The sequence below is a fragment of the Gadus chalcogrammus genome, chromosome 22 (genome assembly GCF_026213295.1).
Source record: "Gadus chalcogrammus isolate NIFS_2021 chromosome 22, NIFS_Gcha_1.0, whole genome shotgun sequence".
In the NCBI taxonomy this organism is placed as follows: domain Eukaryota; kingdom Metazoa; phylum Chordata; class Actinopteri; order Gadiformes; family Gadidae; genus Gadus; species Gadus chalcogrammus.
In genome coordinates this window covers 5,160,234-5,177,894 of record NC_079433.1, presented here as the reverse complement: position 1 = coordinate 5,177,894, position 17,661 = coordinate 5,160,234, and the positions used below count along the sequence as shown (strand labels likewise).

Here is a 17,661-nt window from a genome sequence, read left to right as displayed (position 1 = left end):
TTGGTACCGGTCCGCCTGGTGGTGGTGAATCACGCCCCCCCCCCCCCCCCCCCCCGTCTCATGGACGTCCAGATGGGTCTTAGATGACGGTTCTGGCGCTCGAGCTCAGCCATCTGATGGAGTGCGTTGGGGGGGTTTTCCCTTATGGCTGCGTCGTGGAGAGGAGTGATGACGGGCACCGTGGCTGGTCCTGGGAGAGGGGGGCTTGGGTGGAAGGGCGGGAACTCTGTGTGGGGATGGGGGGACGGGGACGTGTGTGTGTGTGTGTGTGTGTGTGTGTGTGTGTGTGTGTGTGTGTGTGTGTGTGTGTGTGTGTGTTGTGTGTGTGTGTGTGTGTGTGTGTGTGTGTGTGTGTGTGTGTGTGTGTGTGTGTGTGTGTGTAGAGGTGAGCCTGGGGCCCTGGTCCCCTCACATCTGTAACAGCCCGGTCTCCGTTGGAGGGACGCAAACAAGAAACGCACACGCTAAGGTGCACACACGCATGCGCACACCTGTGAGTGTGTGTGCGTGTAACTGATTTCCTTTCCCCTCTTACAGCCCATCTGAGGCTTTAGTGGACCTCCGTGGAAATAAATAAGAAATATGTTTGTTTGCGAGGTGAATACTAATGCATAAGAATGTGAGTATCTTACTACACAATCCTACACCTAGAATAGTGTGGCGTCATGTTCGTTGTGTTGTGCGACTGTTCAGTCGTGTTCCCGTGTGGACCGCCACCCTCCCTAACCGATGTGTTGGGGTGGGGGGGGCTCTCTTTGGGGGGGATCAGGACACGGCGCTGGGGAAGCCCAAGGAGGTGTTCCGGCTGAGCCCCGACGGAGGCTGTGAGGAGCCGCTGTGCCCCTCCCTCAGCCTCCCCTCGGCCAGCTGGGCCGCGCTCTCTGACGGCACGGGGAGGCTGTACCTGCTGCGCACCAGCCAGAGGGGGGAGAACTCCCACCTGCAGTGGGAGGTGAGCACCAGCACACACACACACGCGTCGCACATGCATACACAGTACACACACGCACGCACACACACACACTCACACCAGCCAGAAGGGGGAGATCTCCCACCTCCAGTGGGAGGTGAGCGCACGCGCGCACGCCAGCCAGAGGGTGGGAGAACTCCCACCTCAAGTGGGAGGTGAGTGCACACGTACACGTACACCTGCACACATGTACACATGCGCACACATGTACACATGCGCACACATGTACACACACACATAGACATATACACATGCTGTACATATAACATAATCACACATACACATACAAACATATAAACACACACATATGCACACACACACACACTCACACACCTAAATACACACACACACATGCACACACACACACACACACGCACAGATGCGTAAATACACACACACCCCTCTAGATCCAGTTCCTTAGAGAGACCCACTCACAGGGCTTCTGAAGCTCCTATTTGAGCCCGTCATTCGTCTTTACAAGCACTTTAAACGACAAGTGGACCCAAAATCGTGGATTATCTTGTCAAACTTAGTACACTTATGCTGTTACGAAAAATAACACAGGTTCTTATTCATTTGAAGGGGAAAGGTGCAAAACTGAAGACTCCAAAAACGTTTATTTTTTAATGTCTCGTAGTGTTGTATTTAGAGTTGAAACGTGGTGGGCTCACGTACCCTTTAAAACATAGAACATGGACACCTTGGTGGGGACAGATTTGTATACGGCTTGTAATGACTAATGATGACGAATGATCTACACAACATCCCAGCCGGTGGGAAAACATTTAGATTCCCTTAAGATTCCCAATCTGACATGTTGACAGAGAGTCCCCATCCAGAGACGGAGGAGAAAAAGTTATCCAACTAGTTTTTAAATTGAGTTCCCCCCCTGTGAGTCCAGGCGTACGAACCTAGAATACAGTATCGGAAGCTCATTGCTATGCAAATTTGTAGTTGGCTACTACGGGTACTTACTTTTCTGTATTTTTGTCAAGAAAATGTTTCACAAAAGAGAGAAAAATAGAACAAAAAGACCATGATGCAACGCACACGCACACGCGCGCACACGCACACGCGCGCACACACACACGTGCGCACACACACACGCACAGATGCGTAAATACACACACACCTCTAGATCCAGTTCCTTAGAGAGATCCACCCACAGGGCTTCTGAAGCTCCTATTTGAGCCCGTCATTCGTCTTTACAAGCACTTTAAACGAAAGTGGACCCAAAAACGGGGATTATCTTGACAAACTTAGTACACTTATGCTGTTACGAAAGATAACACGGTTCTTATTCATTTGAAGGGAAAAGGTGCAAAACTGAAGACCCCAAAAACGTTTATTTTTTAATGTCTCGTAGTCTTGTATTTAGAGTTGAAACGTGGGGGGCTCACGTACCCTTTAAAACATAGAACACGGACACCTTGGTGGGGACAACCCCGTGTGATGTCACCGCGGGACAGATTTGGATACGGCTTGTAATGACTAACGATGACGAATGATCTACACAACCTCCCAGCCATTGGGAAAACATTTAGATTCCCTTTAAATTCCCCATCTGACATGTTGACATGAGTAGAAAAAGTTATACAAATATATTTTAAATTGAGTTCCCCCCCTGTGAGTCCAGGCGTACGAACCTAGAATACAGTATCGGAAGCTCATTGCTATGCAAGTTTGTAGTTGGCTACTACTTTTCTGTATTTGTCAAAAAAATGTTTCACAAAAGAGAGAAAAATAGAAAAAAAAGGACATGATGCAACAACACACACACACACACACACACGACGACAACCACACACACACACACCACACACACACACACACACACACACACACACACTGACTCAGTGATTCAGTGATTCACTGACTCACCCGTTCACCCACCAACCAACCCCCCCCCCAGCCCACCAACCACCCTTCAGGCTTCACACATTTACAAGCAGGTGCCCAGAGACCCCCCCCCCCCCCCCCCCACACACCTTGGTATTGATCTCAACCCCCACACCAACAAGGCCCTTGCGATCACCACCCTCCCTAACGTGCCGGCGGTGTGTGGCCGACGGCGCGCCCCACAGCCCCAGTTCAACCAGCAGATGGGCGAGCCCTTCGTCATCCTGCACAGCCTGGCCCACGTCCAGGGGGGGGTCCACAGCCTGGAGGTGCTGCTGCTGCGGGTGCAGAAGGACCCCCAGGAGAGCAAGGGCAGCGGCTTCTCCGTGACCCTGGAGTGGATCACCGTCGCCGCGCAGGGTGAGTGAAACTCCGCCGTCAGGCATGCGTCAGATGTTCGGTTTCTGTTTCGTTTCGTGTTTGTTCTTCGACCAATCGTGTCGCTGGAGGCGGGGATCTGCAAGTGTGTAACTGGTGAACTTTGTTGAACTACTTTGACAAACTCGGCCGGCAGGAGTAAACCCGTAAAAAAGGTTTCAAATCAACCCCCCCCCCCCCCACGTAGACTGGACAATGCAGAAATATTGGCGGAAAAAAATCCCGTTCATAAAGCTTTATTCCCTCGCACAAATTGCTTTTCTTTTGTAAAACATCTCCCGCCGGAAACATGACATAACTCTGCCTCCTCAGTACCTTCAGTCCTTGGTTTCCGGCCTGGGCTCTGCGTCCCCCCCCCCTCTCCCCGAGACGCTCTGCTATAACATAATAGACCCGCCTCAGCCATTGCGATAAGCCAAGCCCGTGATTCACCAACGCAGACCCAGACCTGTGTGCTCCAGAACGAGGCGCTGTGGCCCCCTGCGACTCCTCGATATGAAATTACGGAATAAAAGCCCAGAGACATTTGATGTCTGCCCTTCATGGTTTCATTAGAGACTCAGGGATGGGCGCTGCTCGCTCCTATTGTTGTGCTTAAGGTCCCCCCCAGTCGTCGTCCCCCCACCCCCACCCCCATGTGCTTAAGGTCCCCCCCCCCCCCCCCCCAGGATCACTTTGTTCTCCCGCGGCCCTCTTTAATTAAAGCGGCTGGCGGGTTTTCGCTCTTCATTACGCCGTCTCCTAAGAACTCCTTCGTGTGTTGACGTCGTTGGCAGCCAATCGGGCGTCGGCGCCTCGTGACCTCGCAGCCCTGCGAACATTTGTAAAGGAAGAACGAATCGAATGTAGTTTTGCCGCATCTTTTACTCTTTGGTGTTGGGTGACAATGCAGGCTAGAGCGGCACAATATAAGTCCTCGGCAAGTCGGTAAGGCGCAGGAAGACCGTAACTTTACGTTAACATTTAGGGCATTAAGCAGACGCTTTTATCCAAAGCGACGTTGACGGTACATGCATCCATTCACGGCGGTGTCAGACATACAAGGCGACAGCCAGCTCGTCGGGAGTACTTCCGCTGAGGTGTCTTGCTCAGGGACACCTCGACATTCAGCCAGGAGGAGCCAGAGATCAAACTAGCAACCTTCCAGTTAACTCAAATAAGACGAACCTCTCCCCATCCATGACCACCGTCGTTCAACGTTGTTTGCCGTGCCGATGCAACCTACCCGTGTAGCCTACGTGTAATAATAACGTATACAAGTAAAAAAGATAAAAAAATAATAGAATGGATCAAATAAAATGAAGTTTAAAAAGCTCAAATACGAGGAGAAGGGGAGAGAAGGGAAGGAGGTGTTGTGTGTTGTCGTGTGACCCCCTGCGTGTCATGTGACCCCCTGCGTGTCATGTGACCCCCTCAGACCAGGGGAAGCGCTACGAGGTGCGGACGCGGCGGCTGCTGACGGGCAAGTCGGTGCCCCACTACGCGGCTCTGGAGCCCCAGGGCCGGGGCCTGATGGTGGCCTCGGAGAAGCCCTTCGCCTGCACACACCTGGACGGGAAGGCCGTGGAGACGCCCGCCGACGGGGCCCCGGAGGTGGGGGCCGCAGGTGGGTGGAGGACGGGCGGCGTGTGGGGGGGGTTTGTTTCCCACTGGGGTGCCCCATGCGTAAATAATCGAACGGACACAAGCCATTCTTTAAAAAATTTTAATATGTCTGTATATCTAAATATATATAGATGGACATAGAGATAGATGTCATCTCAGCTCATCTCATCTCATCTGCCATGTAGCATAGGACCACAGGTGGGAATCAAACCGGGATCCCTACAATGCATATTGCACTTATTAAAGGTTTGTACACCCTGAACTTAATGTACACACTTATTGTATTTTGTGCATCATGGCACTGAATGTACGCACCTATTCTAAGTTGTACGTCATTGAACTTAACGTACGCACTTATTGTATGTTTGTACAGCCTAACCTTAATGTACGCACATATTCTATGTTGTACGTCATTGAACTTAACGTACGTACTTGTATCTCGTACGTCATCGTAGTACTAAGCATTGAGTAGCATTTTATCCTACCTGTCTTGGTCGTACACGGGGAATGGGTTAGCCTTGCAACCTTGTAAGTGCTTGGCACTTGTTCTGTGAACATCCTTACTGTACCCACAGCGATCTATTGGTGTTTCTCTTTCCTCTGACACATGTACTTATTGTACATCGCTGAGGATAAAAGCGTCTTCCGAATGCCCTCGATGTCAATGCAAATGTAGTGCCACCTGGTTAGGGCACTCGTGGGTTCAGCCACTGAGTGGCTTTTGCATAAGGGATTCATCTTAGTTTTATCAACTTCTTCAAAGCACTGGGTTCCATTGTTAGTTCAGAATGGAGGCATCTCAATGTGTTTCTAGTCACAAGCTGCTACAAAGCAATTAAAGATGAGGAGTCCAATCTTACAAACGTATTTTAAGAATGGATGAAAAACAACAACTGGAAGAGCTCATTAAATCACTGAAGTTTAACGGAAAAAAAAACCTCCTTGAATGAATACCCAACTTGTCTCAAAGACGGCTGCCACCCAACGACAAATGTAACTATATCTCTACCCTACTGTGTAGTCACAGTCTGTCTGTGGTCAGGGGTCTAATTCATCCGTTTAACGGCGCTTTGTATTCTAATCGATGGGGTGAACAGACCCAGAGACTTCGCGTGCCGCGCCGTGGTTCAACAAAATGCCCAGAGGACACGACAAGAAACTTTCATCCACAGACTCTCATCATACTCAGGCATAATTTGAGTGCAACAGCTTGATTGCGCATAAACACGCTGCAGGAAAGAAACACAATGGAAGTGATGACTAGTGAGACTCCTCCGTGATCAGGAGTTTGCGATGACGATGATGATGATGTTGATGAGGACCTTGATGAGGACCTTGATATGTTTTAACTAATGGACCCGCTGAAGATCTGAGGCTATTTTAGCAAAACCCAGAGCGGGAACGAGAACAAAATAATCTATGACGGCCTTTCTTCCCCTGGCCTTTATTGAGGTGAAACCCATCAGACATGTTGTTTTAATGTGACGCCGCGCTCCGTTTGGAAACCGGTTCAATCCGGTGTGTGTGTGTGTGTCCCCATCGGACTCAAAGTCACCGCAAACTCAGTGCCCTTGCGTCCTCTTGACGTGGTGTGTCAATCTGTCTCTTGCTCTACGTCAAACCATTTAATTCGCCTCTACTTTGATGATGTCTTCTTTAAAAAAAAAACACAAAAAGACTCCCTCCTCCTCCACCATCTCCCCCTCCCGACCCGAACATCTTGGCTTGTATCCATAGAAACAGGCGAACATTAGAATAGAGGCAGATTCATCTTTTCTTCTGGTCCTAATAGAGTTTGGTTTTGTGCTTTTGTGTACGACTGCATGCTCACTGATCTCTGGCTTCCTGAGAGAGCAACGAGCTCTTGGCTGGGCCGTCCCCGTTGAGTCTCTCTCTCTCTCTCTCTCTCTCTCTCTCTCTCTCTCTCTCTCTCTCTCTCTCTCTCTCTCTCTCTCTCTCTCTCTCTCTCTCAGGCCCCTTCATAACATCTCAAAAGAAAGACGTTTTATGAAAAACTAATTGCACGATTATAACGATTATTACCATCTCTAAATGGTAATAATTATGGTTGATATTCCAGCCATTTTTGTATTATATTTTATTTGATATATGTTATAGATACATGGTGTGATTCTAGATGGAGGAGACCCCTATACCTTCCTTTTGATCATACAGGCAGCCACAGACATTGAACACACATTTGGCTTTTCACAGTGTGTGCTATTTATACTTACCAGGATATGTTCCCAGAACCTTGTAGAAGGTTGAGCATCTCAAGGTACTTCCGCTCAGGCTGAACATATGCCCTTGTGTCGAAACCCACTCACACAAGAGACAGATTTGCATTTGGACAACTGCTATTAAAAGTTTCCGACCATCTGGATGGCCAAGAGTACCCATGTTCAGCTTCCTGGGTTCCTCATATAATACCTCCCTGGTGTGCGGTCGTGTTCATGGTCGATGTTTCATAACTGCAGCCTTTGGCAGCCATTTTCTTTTTGAAGTGCCAATTCTTTTTTTTAAACATTTTTGGGTGTGTACCTCGGGAATACTAGCCGACCACAGTGTTTATAGCTAATGCGGATCCTTTTAATGAACAAGTGCACCCTTGTTTCCTTCTGGGATTAATTAAGCACATCTCCCGCTGTATCTGAATCGAGGCTGAGCAAATTCAGCCTTTTTTTTTTTTGAGTTGCTCGCTGAACCCTGGCAATAAATGTCTGGTTTCTTTCTCCCCCCCCGAAAAGGGTTTTGAAAAGCGTTCTTGGTTGGCCGAGGATGTCGGGAGGCTGGTGTTGAGAGACCACCGCTGCCAGGGAGAAAATTAGACTTTCAGATGAAGCCATGGATGCACCAGAGCGCCTCAAAGTGAGAGAGAGAGGGAGAGACGGGGCAGCGGAGCTGGAGGGAGACAGAGATGTTGATTGTTGGGTACGATTGATGGAGATAGAAGAGAGAGATAAAAAGGATGCAGGGAAAGAGAGGGGGTGAGGGGGAGATTTCCTAGTAGGCGCAATGAGGGAGAAAGGATTGATTTGTTCACAAAGAGCCCATTAAACCTTGCATACGTAGTGCAGATCTATATTTGGTCTGTCCAACATACGGCTTTACAGTAGAGAGGGGAAGGGACTGAAACCCTTTCGCTTGTTACAGGATGTCCTTTCATCATGGGGGTTCAGGCAGAAAGTAAAGTAACAACGATAATTATAATTTCTGTTTTATTATATATTCATATTGGTTGTACATTATTAGCGTGACAACAAAGCCTTTGTTAGCATGATGCTCTCCTGGGAACTGTCCGGGCTTCATGCCAATATACGTATGAAAGGATTTGGTGTGTGTGTGTGTGTGTGTGTGTGTGTGTGTGTGTGTGTGTGTGTGTGTGTGTGTGTGTGTGTGTGTGTGTGTGTGTGTGTGTGTGTGTGTGTGTGTGGTGTGTGTGTGTGTGTGTGTGTGTGTGTGTGCCTTTTGAATATGTGTGTGTTCCTTTTGAATGTGTGTGTGCTTATGCCTTTGAATGTGTGTGTGTGTCTTTGTGTGTGTGTGTCCATACGTTGATGTGATGATATGACAGCAGCGCTTTGAGAGGTAATTCAATTATTTAATGACACTGGGCGCCGTCGGCGATTCCACTGGTTTAAAAAGATTATTCCCTGCCCACAGTCTGCTTATAAAAGAAAATATCATTAATACAATGTATTAAGGTATATTTTTCTTTTCAACTATCACAAGCACAATGTAAGCAGTGGTTTAATCTTAATTGAATAAGTTATTTTTAGAATGAACTTGGCAGGCGTGATACGATAATTGAAGGAACTTGATTTGCATGTTCAGCATTAACACCGCATTCTTCCCCACACGATCCTATCAGGCAGCCGTTCTGAAATTTGGATTTATCTGGGCTCATCATCGCGCCTCCGACATGATAACGCCTCATATTGGAAATAATTCTCCCCATTCTTCGCCGTGCCTCGGACCTGGTTGCATTGAGGTAGGGGGGAGAGAGAGGGGGAGGGAGGTGAGGAGAGGGAGGTGTGTGTGTGTGTGTGTGTGTGTGTGTGTGTGTGTGTGTGTGTGTGTGTGTGTGCAGGGCCGACGGACTGCGGGGGAAAGTGAGACAGTTGTGGGGGGGCCCAAGGCGGAGGGGGGGCCCATGTCAATAAAAAAATACAATTATCTACCAGCCCATAGTGTTAGGAGTCGCACACGGCCACGGCCCCCCCCCCCCCCCCCCCCCCCCGTCAACAATTGGTCCCCACCCCCCCCCCCTCCCCCCGTCAACAATTCAGCGCAGGGGGGCCCATCAGTACCTCTTGTATAGGGGCCCAGGATTTGGTGCAACGGCCCTGTGTGTGTGTGTGTGTGTGTGTGTGTGCGTCAGACACAGACCCAGCGAGGGCCTGTTCACCTCAGGTGAACGCAGGGTTCGAGGGGCAACTAAAAGTGAGTCTTTCAGACATCATGTGTGGATCTCCCCCTCATCACTCCCGGAACGGACTGCAGTCGAGGAGACCCTTGAAGCAATCGTTCCCGGCGTCAGATTCCAGCCCTATAATTGGCAGGAAACAGCCAATCCATCCAGGATGGGGGTGAGGGCACGGTGTCCTCATTTGGCGTGAGGGTGAGGGGGGGGGCGGGCTGAGTGGGGTTGCTATGGAGGAGGGTCTTGATGATGATGATGGTGGTGGTGGTGGTGGTGGTTGCCATGGTGGAGATTGTGACGGTGGTGGTGGTGACGGTGGTGGTGGTGGTGGTGTGGTTGGTAGGGTGGTGTTGATGGTGGGGGGGGTGGTCGGGCTGAAGAGGAGTGATGGTGGTGTGTCAGTGGGGGAGGAGGTGGGGGAGGGGGTACATGGGGGTGTAGGTTTGGTCAGGATTAACCATGGAGCAAGTCATCTTCTGCGTCACTCTTTATTAATCCCTGTGGGGGGCTCCGGCCCAGCATTAATAAAGGCCAGCCTTGTGCTGTTACTGGTTAACATGGTGCCAATCTGGGCCACCGCCTGCTGAAAGATTGCCTATTTGTTATAAAAGAGGGTGTGTGTGTGTGTGTGTGTGTGTGTGTGTGTGTGTGTGTGTGCGTGTGCGTGTGCGTGCGTGCGTGTGCGCGCGAGCGATTTGCAACCGCCCTGATCACGATCCATTTAGGATTTTCCAATTGTATTGCTGCATGGACACACACACACACACACACACACACACACACACACACACACACACACACACACACACACACACATTGGATGTTCAATCAATGCAAGATGCATGACATTTACTGCTAATGTGAGACTCGCTCTGGACTTAACATGGTCTGGGAGATGAGATTTGAATGTGTCAGGTTGAGTGCTTTCCAATGAACCGTATCAACCAAGTCCTGCTCGACTTGTCAGGGTGTGTACCTGATTACACTGTTTGTTATGGAAACGCCAGCATGAGGAAGAAGTGAGGGAGACCCAGTGGGAGGGAGAGAGGGAGAGAGGGAGAGAGAGAGGAGACGGGGAGAGAGAGAGAGAGACAGAGAGAGAGAGAGGAGACAGGAGACAGGAGACAGGAGAGAGATGGAGGAGACAGGGAGAGAGAGATAGACAGAAGAGACAGGGAGAGAGAGAGAGAGAGAGGAGATAGAGACAGAAGAGGCAGGGAGAGAGAGATAGACAGAAGAGACAGGGAGAGGGAGAGAGAGAGAGAGGGAGACAGATTCATTTCGGAACCATTTGAATCGGTAAGGAGAGCGAGTTGAAATTGCTTCAGACCATGAAATGGGTTCGGATTTTCCGAACGGTTGCCGGGCACCACGAGGTTCCCCTCGCCGGTAAAACATGACCCTTATTAGTAACACCCGTAAAGCCCCCCGAATGATCACGGCAAAACAACAACAAATCCTGCATGCATGAGTTTGTCATTTTATGGGGAAAGCATTTTCAAAATAAACCGCACGCCACAACAACATGGTCACCATATCTCCCCCTGTCTCCCCCCTCCTCCCACCCTGTCTCCCCCTCCTCCCACCCTGTCTCCCCCCTCCTCCTACCCTGTCTCCCCCTCCTCCCACCCTGTCTCCCCCCTCCTCCCACCGTCTCCCACCCTGTCTCCCCCCTCCTCCCACCCTGTCTCCCCCCTCCTCCCACCGTCTCCCACCCTGTCTCCCCCTCCTCCCACCATCTCCCACCCTGTCTCCCCCCTCCTCCCACCATCTCCCACCCTGTCTCCCCCCTCCTCCCACCCTGTCTCCCCCTCCTCCCACCATCTCCCACCCTGTCTCCCCCCTCCTCCCACCGTCTCCCACCCTGTCTCCCCCTCCTCCCCCCCCCTCCCACCATCTCCCACCCTGTCTCCCCCCTCCTCCCACCCCCCCCCCTCCCACCATCTCCCACCCTGTCTCCCCCCTCCTCCCACCCCCCCCCCCTCCCACCATCTCCCACCCTGTCTCCCCCTCCTCCCCCCTCCTCCCACCATCTCCCACCCTGTCTCCCCCCCCCTCCCACCATCTCTAACCCTGTCTCCCCCCTCCTCCCACCATCTCCCACCCTGTCTCCCCCCCCCTCCCACCATCTCTAACCCCCCTCCCCCCCCCTCCCACCATCTCTAACCCTGTCTCCCCCCTCCTCCCACCATCTCTAACCCTGTCTCCCCCCTCCTCCCCCATCTCTAACCCTGTCTCCCCCCTCCTCCCACCATCTCTAACCCTGTCTCCCCCCTCCTCCCACCATCTCTAACCCTGTCTCCCCCCTCCTCCCACCATCTCTAACCCCCCCTCCCCCCCCTCCCACCATCTCTAACCCTGTCTCCCCCCTCCTCCCACCATCTCTAACCCCCCCCTCCCCCCCCCTCCCCCCCCCTCCCACCATCTCTAACCCTGTCTCCCCCTCCTCCCACCATCTCTAACCCTGTCTCCCCCCCCTCCCCCCTCCTCCCACCCTCTCCCACCCTCTCTCCCCCCCCCTCCCCCAGACCCTCTGTACTTCTGGCAGCAGACGGCGGAGGACGTGACGGTGTCGGTCCGCATGCCCGAGGGCTTCTCCAAGGACCAGGTCCAGTTCCGGCTGGCGGGGGGCTCCCTCAGCGTGGGGGTCCAGGGCTTCGCCCCCATCCTGGAGGGCGCGCTGCACGCCGCCGTGGACCCGGAGGCCAGCGCCTGGGTCATCAAGGACAACAAGAGGTGTGTGTGTGTGTGTGTGTGTGTGTGTGTGTGTGTGTGTGTGTGTGTGTGTGTGTGTGTGTGTGTGTGTGTGTGTGTGTGTGTGTGTGTGTGTGTGTGTGTGTGTCACTGTGTGTGTGTGTGTGTTTGTCACTGTGTGTGTGTGTGTGTGTGCTGTATGTTTTTCACTGTGTGTGCCTGCGTGCGTGTCTTTGTCGGTACAAGAGTAGTTGTGTGTGTGTGCGCTGTATGTGTCCGTGCGTGCCTGTAAGAGTGAGTGTGTATTTAAGGTAAGAGCTGTGTGGCCCGGCTCCTCCATCCAGGTGAACGGGCGGTTCGATGGGCCCCCCATGTATCGTTCCATCATGTGGTGTGATGGTCCTCTCCTCTGAAACAGTAGAATGAGGGTCCGTTCTACACCCCCCCCCCCCCCCCCCCCCCCCCCCCGCCGTGTAAGGTCTCTCACCTCGAACCGTTACAAAACTCCAACCCATTCATTACCCGTGTTCGATTAGCACCCCGACACATAACTAACAACCCTGAAACCAAAGCCTGTTGCAGAGCCTCAGGTTTAGCAGAGCTTTATGGACGCTCGCTAGAAAACACTTATTTTCTTGTTGTACACTCGGGATGAGTTGAAGGACACTCTTTCATTGGTTCTGCTGCCTTAAAAAAAAATAAAACCTTCATAGTGACGACAGTATCTGTGTGTAGTGGATGGGGAATATCAAGTGGCGTGTTTGTGTGTGTGTGTGTGTGTGTGTGGAAACATGCGGCCTCAACCGGTTGTCTGTCCAAAGTATCATTGAGTGTGTGTGCGTGATGTTGTGCATAAGCGTGATTCTTCTGTGTGTTTGTGTGTGTGTGTGTGTGTGTGTGTGCGCGTGAGCATCATAATTGAGTGATGGGGATTTTGGGTGTGTGCGTAAGCATGACATTTGAGTGTGCATGGTTTTGTGTGTCTAAGCATGACATTTGAGTGTGATGTTGTGCATGAGCATGGTTTTGTGTGTGTGTGTGTGTGTGTGTGTGCGTGAGCATGTCATTTCAGTGTGTGCATGGTTTTGTGCATGAATGTTGTTTAGTGTGTGTCCGTAAGCATGACATTTCAGTGTGTTCGTATGTTTTTGTGAGTGAGTGTGATTCTGTGTGTCTTTGTGCGTGGTGACGACATAGGAGTGTACGGGATTTTGTGTGTGTGCGTGAGCATGTCATTTGAGTGTGTGTGTGTGTGTGTGTGTGTCTGCGTGTGCGTGTGTGAGTGAGCATGACATTTGAGTGGGCGTGGTCACACAAATTCCTGCCTTGTGTGTTAGTGTGTGTGTGTGTGTACGGCGATCGGTGTCCGCTCAGAGGATCCTGAACACGATAAAAAGGGAAGAGAAACGGGAACAATGCGTCGATAACGCCGGGCATTGTGGGCGCTGTCAGCCGGCGTCCCCCCCCCCCCCCCCCCCCCCCTGTGGCGCGGCAGTGGGCCGTCTCCCCGGGCCCTTTGTCCGTGCCGCCTCCACCCTCCCACGGCGAAGCCTTGACAAACATCCATTTTATTTATTCTCGTGTCGTTGGTCTGTTGGTTATTTATTTAGTTGCCTACATTTCCGCTGTGTTGACATTTAGACGAGGCGTTCGGCGGGCGCCACTCACATGTCAAACTGGGAACAATGGGAGCGTGCGGTGGGATTTTGGATTGACTGTAACAATCCGCAGGGCTGGACCACTGAGGTTTGATGGATTTCAAAATTGTAATTCTCCATTAAGAACTTTGTAAAATTGGTATATGAACGCATTCATATCGCACTTTTCTAACTGTTGCTCCCTCAAAGCGCTTTACAATATTATTCATATATCGTTCACCCATTGATGCACGCATTCACACTCCGACGGCCGTGTCCACCGTGCAAGGTGACAGCCAGCTCCTCGGGAGCGGTTAGGATCAGGTGTTTTGCTCGGGACGCCTCGACACCCAGCTAGGAGGAGCCGGGGATTTGAACTAGCAACCTCCCGGTTAGAAGGTCAAGCCGCACCCCCTCCTGAACCAGTGCTGCCCAAGTCAACAGAATTGAGACGGAGAAATAACAAGCGAGGATCTGAAGGCGGTGAAGGGGACAGAGGGCAGAGTAGCTCTATATCCCAAAACACAAGCCACGTCCATGGGTCTGCTTCTACTGGTGGATGTCAAGTACATCATGGGAGACGTAGGAGAGTACACCGCTACAAAGTACGCCGACCACTCTCAGGTGCTCGACAACAAAAGGCCATGAGGCGGCAGTTGAGCCTTCCTCTGAAGAGCTGCCGAGTGCGGACGTGTTTTTTGAAACCGTGACCGCCACTCGACCGTACAGCGGTGAATAATATTCCCTGCGCGGTCCCGGCTGAGCCGCGTGCTGTAGAATATGGATCGGTTGTGAGCCTCGCCGCAGCCTAATGGGGGTTCATCAGCGTACGGCCCGACCCCTCTGTGCCACCCATAGGCCGCTGTGAATCATACCTTCCTTGTTATTGTTATTAGCTGTACACTGCTAAAACTACGACATGTTTTAACGTTTCTGTGTGTGTGTGTGTGTGTGTGTGTGTGTGTGTGTGTGTGTGTGTGTGTGTGTGTGTGTGTGTGTGTGTGTGTGTGTGTGTGTGTGTGTGTGTGTGTGTGTGTGTGTGTGTGTGTGTGTATTGGCTGGCTGGCTGATGTGCGTGCAAAACTATACGCTGAATGTGTTATCGTGAGTTGCCCTAACCAGGATCGATGGGATCTCTAGAGACAAACGACCCCATGACCACAGGTCTAAGACCAATAGATCAATGACCACTGGGCCCCACCGGGCCCCAGCGGGTTAATCTCTATAACCCGGTAGGTAGCTGCATATGAATGCAGAATATTTAGGCAACCCGGGCAGGATTTTGGTTGTGTTTTTGTTTCCCAGTTTGTTTGTAGCCCCAGTAGTAGTATTGATTCACATTTTGGCGGGGGCTAACGATCTCACACCCCGTCGGATACCTTCTGAGAGATGATCCGCAATGCTGTCTGGACCTGAGAAACCTACAAATAATAGGTTGTAAGTCCGAGTTGCTATTCGGACTGTGGACAACAAGCACGGTGCACTAGGGCTGCTTGATTATGGAAAAAATTATAATCATGATTACTTTGGTCAATATTGAAATCACGATTATTTCTCCAATTTCTTTTTTTGAGTTTGAAAATATGATGCATTTATTCATAATTTTTCTAAAAAAAAACACTTTGTAACTGAGCACTTTGAAGTTTCCCCATTCAAGAAAATACGCAAAATGTTCCAATAGAAAATGTTCAGACAGAAAATGATGCACAAATATGTATCCAGCTTCAAAAAATAAAACATATATATATCGTTTCAACTAGATTATATTAGTTTGGGGATCGTTTGACCCAAAAGTCGTAATCGTGATCCAAATCAGATTAATTGCACAGCGAGGAAGAGGAAGTCTTGGCCTGGAGATCTGGAACTATTCCCCGCCGTCTCCAGAGGTGAACGGTCGCCGGGCGTCGGCCGATGGTCTCCCAGCTGACCCCGTCTCCTGTCTGACCGGGTGTGTCTCGCCCCCCAGCCTGGAGGTGACCCTGCAGAAGCTGGAGGAGGGCTCCACGTGGCCGGAGCTGGTCCCGGGGGACGCCCGGGGGGAGTACGTGGTGAGCGAGGAGCAGGCGGCCCTGATCCACGAGAGACTGACTTACCTCACGGTGGACGACCTGGTGAGAGACGCACGCACGCACACACGCACGCACACACCAGAGCACTCACCAAAACACACACACACACACGTACACACCAATACACACACACACACCAATACACACACACACATACACACCAATACACACACACACATACACACCACAACACACACCAAAACACACACACACATACACACCAATACACACACACACACCAATACACACACACACATACACACCAATACACACACACACATACACACCACAACACACACCAAAACACACACACACATACTCACCAAAACACACACACACACATACACACCACAACACACACCAAAACACACCAAGACACACGCACACACGCACACACGCACACACACACACACACACACACACACACACACACACACACACACACACACACACACACACACACACACACACACACACACACACACACACACACACACACCATAGAGTATCTGTCTGATCCTGTACTTGTCTTGGACCGGACCCATCTCTGTCGCATGCCAGACATGTTCGAGGCAGCAGGGGGGCCATCCTCTACCAATCCCTCCCTCTCTCCCCCCCCCTCTCCTAGTTGCTCTCTCTCTCATCTTCTAACCTGCCACTGCTCTTCCTCTTCTCCTCTCTCATCTTCCTCATCCCCTCTCCCCCTTTCCTCCCTCCCTCTCCCCCTTTCCTCTCCCATCCACCTCCCTCCCCTCCTCCTCCTCTTCCCTCTCACCCCATCCCTCCCTTCTCCCTCTATTCTCTCCTCTTGTCAATCTCTCCTCTAACCCTCTCCTCATTCATTCTCCTCCCTCCCCTCCCCATATTCTCCCCTCTCCCCCCCCCCCTCTCCTCTCTCATTCTCCCCCCCGTGGTTCCTCCCCCTCTCACGTCCAGCTATCTTTAATGTCTCTCTCCCCTCTCTCCTCTCGGCCCCGGGCTGCTTTTCATTAGCAGCCTCCTCTCAGGAACCTTGAGGGCTTCCGGTACAAATCAAGCCAATTTATAGGGTTGAATGTATTCATGGGATGTTTTCTACCGGAATATTCCGGACCAGCTCTCTGTGCGGTCTTTTGTGGTCTATTATCTTTGTCTCGCCAGGTGTGTAAGTAAAAGGTTCTGTTTTAATGGCGTTTTTGCATTCAAAGCCGCGGCCGGGTCTCCTATACGAAATGCATTAAGGAAAAGTAATAGATGTGAAAAGAAAAATACTAATACTGACTCGTATTCGTTTGATGTAAACCCGTGATTTCGCCCTTACAACGGGGTTGTCATGCCAATCAAAAAGTCCCTTTCAATTCTCCCTACGTTCCCCAGAATGCAAATGGTGAGGCAGAGAAGCCTCCCTGCAACTCTCAGGAGCTGGAGGACTGCGACGGGTTCCCAGAGGACAGCTCCAGCCTCACACACTTTGATGGAGGGACACTGCAGCCCACTCAGGTGGTGAGTCTGACCCTTTTTATCGCTCTGGGCTATCGCTCTCGCTCTCTCTCCATCTGTGTCTCTGTCTGTCTGTCTGTCTGTCTGTCTGTCCCACACACACACACACACACACACACACACACACACACACACACACACACACACACACACACACACACACACACACACACACACACACACACACACACACACACACACACACACACACACACACACACACACACACACACGCCTCAAAGTGTCCACTTGTCTCCCTGATCCCCTCACCCCAGTACCCACTCATGGGTCTACATCTTAACCCCCCCCCCCCCGTTGGGTCTGCCTGGGCCCCAGCCTAAGCCCCCTTCCAGGCTCTTCAGGGGGGGGTCCACTTCAGCCGAGCGAGAGCTCTCTGGCTCCGCCCCCCTGGCGGCTCAGAAGAACCTCCTCAGCCAATCGGGTTTGAGCCAGGATCTTCTCTCTCCATAGCAGATGGGTGGCGTCCACGGCGCAGGGTAACCGCCC

The 17,661-nt window shown here is 51.4% G+C and overlaps 1 protein-coding gene across 1 annotated transcript in view; it reads left to right on the top strand.

Moving 5' to 3' along the window:
* The window catches only part of nudcd1 (NudC domain containing 1), a 31,263-nt gene that overhangs the window by 2,266 nt on the left and 11,336 nt on the right, over window positions 1-17,661 (top strand). The window contains exons 3-8 of the mRNA XM_056583188.1: window positions 770-952; window positions 3,055-3,229; window positions 4,665-4,853; window positions 11,804-12,011; window positions 15,573-15,717; window positions 17,032-17,157. Coding sequence (XP_056439163.1) covers window positions 770-952; window positions 3,055-3,229; window positions 4,665-4,853; window positions 11,804-12,011; window positions 15,573-15,717; window positions 17,032-17,157 — 1,026 coding nt within the window. The remainder of the gene's footprint in view (window positions 1-769; window positions 953-3,054; window positions 3,230-4,664; window positions 4,854-11,803; window positions 12,012-15,572; window positions 15,718-17,031; window positions 17,158-17,661) is intronic.